This window comes from Lathyrus oleraceus, chromosome 4 (genome assembly GCF_024323335.1).
Source record: "Lathyrus oleraceus cultivar Zhongwan6 chromosome 4, CAAS_Psat_ZW6_1.0, whole genome shotgun sequence".
NCBI classification, from domain to species: domain Eukaryota; kingdom Viridiplantae; phylum Streptophyta; class Magnoliopsida; order Fabales; family Fabaceae; genus Lathyrus; species Lathyrus oleraceus.
Genome location: NC_066582.1, coordinates 288,099,113 through 288,103,539, shown reverse-complemented (window position 1 = coordinate 288,103,539; position 4,427 = coordinate 288,099,113). Strand labels below are relative to the sequence as shown.

The window sequence follows — 4,427 nt, the reverse complement described above, 5'->3', positions numbered from 1 at the left end:
TATGCGATCTAATATAAAGACGGATTTACAGGATTAATACTCAAACACCAAAATCAGTTAATAAACCTATAAAAAATATAAAAAAGTATAGAAAAGTATTTACCTACTTCCCAAAAACAACAATAATTTGAAATTTTCAACTATGAAATTAAGTGATATGCAATTGTTTTGTTAGTGTTATTTTGAAATATTCAACGAATAAATTAAACAATGGCTGCAATTAGATTAAGGGACCAAAGTGCCTTTTAACTTTTTTTTTTCTTTCAATTTTCAAAGTTGTGATCATATATGGGTAGGTAATTGTGGGAAAAAAAGTATTGTTAGACAATTTATTGACACATGCTCAGCCCAGTTAGTTACATGTACCTGTCACAAGCTTATGAAAACTGGCCGCCGCCGGCCCAGCAGTGCTTCTATTTGCTCACCAACTCTACCTCCTCTATTGTTATTTCTTGTTGTGAAAGAAATAGTTGTAGACGTTCTTTGATTTTGAAGACCAAAGTAAAAACTAAAATACATAAGAAATGTTGTTCAACACGGAAAAGAAATACTAAGTCTAAGTAAAAACAAATAACATTTATTCCCTACTTATAGAATTTATTTATCTTTGTAAAAGGAGAGTTTTATATAAAGAAATCAATAATTGTACAAAACAAGAGAGTACAAGGTATATGATGTTGATGTTTTCTATTAATAAAATAATTATAGGAAAGTATTTATAATAAATTTATACAGATTTTTTTATTAAAAAAAGTAACTTTTAAAGGGTTATTTATTTTTGTTCAAAAAGAAAAAGAGAATTTCTTAAAGAAATTCCAAATTGACTGACGCTAAGCTAAGTATTTAGCGTGGACATTTAAACAGAAGAAGCCAAGTTATTCAAACTTTGATCACATCATCAACTTCACCAATCACAAAATAGTTCAACTACAAAGACTTTTCAGTTTGAGATGATGCTCCTTTTAAACTCTTAGTTTTCACTCTCTTCAACTTTCACATAGTCAATTCACATTTTCTCACCATTCAAACATGAACAAACAACAACATCTCATCTTCACTTTCACAATTTCAATCTCCCTAACGATAGCAGTCGGACTCGTCTCAGCTCGTCTTTTCCCCGACGTCCCATTATTAATACCTCCGGTCATCGCTCCCAGCGGCGCGTGGGATGCTTTCCGGAACTTTACAGGTTGTCACCATGGCGAAAACTACAACGGTCTCTCCAATCTAAAAAACTACTTCCAGCGCTTCGGTTATTTCCCCCACGCGCCGCTGTTAAATTTTACAGACGATTTCGACGATGACCTTGCAGCTGCTATTAAAACTTATCAGAAGAATTTCAATCTTAATATAACTGGTGAACTCGATGAGAAGACTCTTCATCAGATTGTTTTGCCGCGATGCGGAGTTGCGGATATCATCAACGGTACAACCACCATGAACTCCGGCAGGGAGACAGAAACGACGTCCAATACCGATAGCAAGCCGCGGTTTCACACCGTGTCTCACTTCACTGTGTTTCCCGGGCAACCGAGATGGCCGGTGGGAAAGCAGGAGCTAACATACTCGTTCTACCCCGGTAACGAGCTTACGAAAACGGTGAAAAGCGTCTTCGCAACAGCATTTGCGCGGTGGTCGGAGGTTACCACGTTGAAGTTCACCGAAACAGAGTTGTATTCTAGCGCTGATATTAAGATCGGATTCTTCAGCGGCGACCATGGAGATGGTGAGCCGTTCGATGGAATTTTGGGGACTCTCGCGCATGCTTTCTCTCCAACGAACGGGAGGTTTCACCTTGACGCTGCTGAGGACTGGGTAGTTTCCGGCGATGTGTCGAAATCGGCGTTGTCGACGGCTGTTGATTTGGAATCGGTGGCGGTGCATGAAATTGGGCACTTGTTAGGGTTAGGTCACTCTTCCGTGGAAGAGGCGATTATGTTTCCGACGATATCTTCACGGTTGAAGAAAGTGGTGTTGACGGAAGATGATGTAAAAGGAATTCAATACATTTATGGTAGGAACCCAAGTTTCAATGGCTCCACGACTATGTCTTCGCCGGAGAGGAACTCCGGTAGCAGTGGTAGCAGCGTCGCGTCTCTGTGGTCCCCGTGGGGACTTTTCATTTCGTTGACATTTGCTTTTTCGCATTTGATATTATAGGATTTATTTAATTTTATACTTTTTACTATTTAGAAATCATACGGAACATTCATCATGTGCCATTATGTTGATAAACATTTTAAAAAGCTAAAAGAAAGTTAAATAGTTAGATGTATCTAGATATCATTTGTGTAATATATTTGGTGTCAGTATAATACTAAATACCCTGTTTGATAGAAGCTAACAAAAAATTGTATCGGGGATTTGCAAAAAAATTATCCTTAGTTCAACTTTAGAATTTGATATATATATATATATATATATATATATATATATATATATATATATATATATATATATATATATATATTTCCGAACTCATATAATTTTGAATTGATTTTACTTTTTTGATTTTGACTCACATGATCCTACTTCATTAAAAATTATGATTCATATCCAAAAAGACATGATAAGTACGCCTACATGTTTAACTTGTGTTCTACATCACCAGATATTGTTTAAGTTATACTTGTACATATCACATGGATCATAATGAGGCATATAAGAACGAACTAATTAAGAAAAAAGATAACAATCCACAATCTCCTAAGTACAAGGCTAACAGGAACGAAGTGGTTAAGAATACAAATAATAGTTTATATCCTTCTTCTGAATATGAATATGAGGCATGTAAGAGTGATGTGGTTTGAAAGGTGATGTGTTAAAAAGATTATGTTATTGCGTGGTTGAGGTTGGGTTAGTTGTGACTGTGTAATTTCTAGATACGATTCAGTATTTTGTTCTAACAGTCTTTTGTGGAGACGTTTTTGTTATCTTTTAACATGGTTATGATATATTAAGTTTCTTAGACATGATGATTCAATATGGACCCTTCATTGATTGCATGCTTGAAAGTAAAACCCTTGATATCTTGACACGATAACGATGGGTGTTTAGCTCGAGAAATCCCTAGTTTCTATAAATCTCATGACAAGCATCTACCACCTTCACAACTTCTATTTGTATTCTCAGTTTGAGCATTCTTCTTCAACCATGTTTCCTCATCCAAGCTCGTTACAAGCATCCTTACAATGCCCATTTGCATGTAATTATTTCTTCTTCTCTCTATTTTCTATACTCATTTCCCTTCTTTTTTAGAGAATGATTTTACTTGAGGAGTTCAATGAGAAGAGCAACGTGTTTGAACCAGAGACCCATAGAAAGAGATATGGGTTAAGGAGTCGTTGCATTGAAAATTCGAGATGAGCAAATGGGAAAGTTAACTGAGACTTAGTTGAGACATAAATGTTTGAGAGTGATGGTCGTAGTAGTTTGGATTGCGAATCGTCTAGAGATGTAACTTTGACATGTTTTTTCTCAGCGCTGACAAGATAAGTGATTGCTGCCACCGATGCAAGTTTTGATTCTTTTATGCAATAAAGTGGTGAGTGTCAACTCCATATTCATCAGTGAAGCACTATTAAAGGTGTTTCATGAAGATCAAACAATATATTCTAATGATAATTAAAAACACATTATTCTGGAACCATGTGGAGAGGGCAAGAAAGACTGCATGAGGCAACCATAAAGAATGTAGGGCGAGTACTTCCCAATGTACATTTGTGTATTATCATATCATGGGGGTGAAGATCCCCTTCATCCCCTTTAATGCCAAAGTTATGAAAAAATGTTAACATCACCTCAATAATTGGGTCTTAAATTCTGGTATCAGATATGAGATGTCGAAGGTAATGTCACGACATTAATATCTGAGTAACCCAAACAGGATAAAGATAAGGAATGATAATGCAAAAAACACAAGCAATTGTTAACCCAGTTCGGTGCAAATCACCTATGTCTGAGGGCTTCCAAAGCCTTTTTCCTTACCTTGGCAACCCTAATACCATTATCCAGTTCCTTGCAAGTTTCCTTTAATTGATCAATTAAGCTACCTTGAGAGGCAGGCTCCTTTCTTGTAGATGTCATGACAACATCATTGACATGACTTCTTTCAAATAGCTTGTAGTGACTGGATAGTGGATGCTTTCTTTTGCTAGGAATGTCACTTGTGTTGAGAATGCCTAGTTGCTGGCTCAAGATAATCCCACAGATGATAGATGGAAAGGCAATGGGCAACTTCACTGCATTAGTGGAGGCATGTCTGACAATTTGATCAAACATAAACCTTCCAAAGTCAAAGTTTATCCTGGTTCCAATAGCATGAATGATTCTTCCAAGACCAACATAGATGGTTGAGATATGATTAGTAGGCACCCAGTTGGCTGAACCAATCTTATGTAAGATGGCATATTTGACAGTTAGCTTGC

General features: G+C 36.4%; 1 protein-coding gene across 1 annotated transcript; it reads left to right on the top strand.

Annotated features, from left to right (window-relative positions):
- Positions 1 to 868: 868 nt before the first annotated feature.
- On the top strand, positions 869 to 2,339 carry LOC127075152 (metalloendoproteinase 2-MMP). The gene has a single exon (XM_051016606.1). It carries the CDS (start codon positions 1,030 to 1,032, stop codon positions 2,158 to 2,160), a length of 1,131 nt encoding a protein of 376 aa, XP_050872563.1. The 5' UTR covers positions 869 to 1,029; the 3' UTR covers positions 2,161 to 2,339.
- Positions 2,340 to 4,427: the final 2,088 nt, after the last annotated feature.

Coding starts and splice junctions, on each gene's coding strand:
- LOC127075152 (XM_051016606.1), top strand. CDS start 1,030: ATGAACAAACAACAACATCTCATCTTCACTTTCACAATTTCAATCTCC.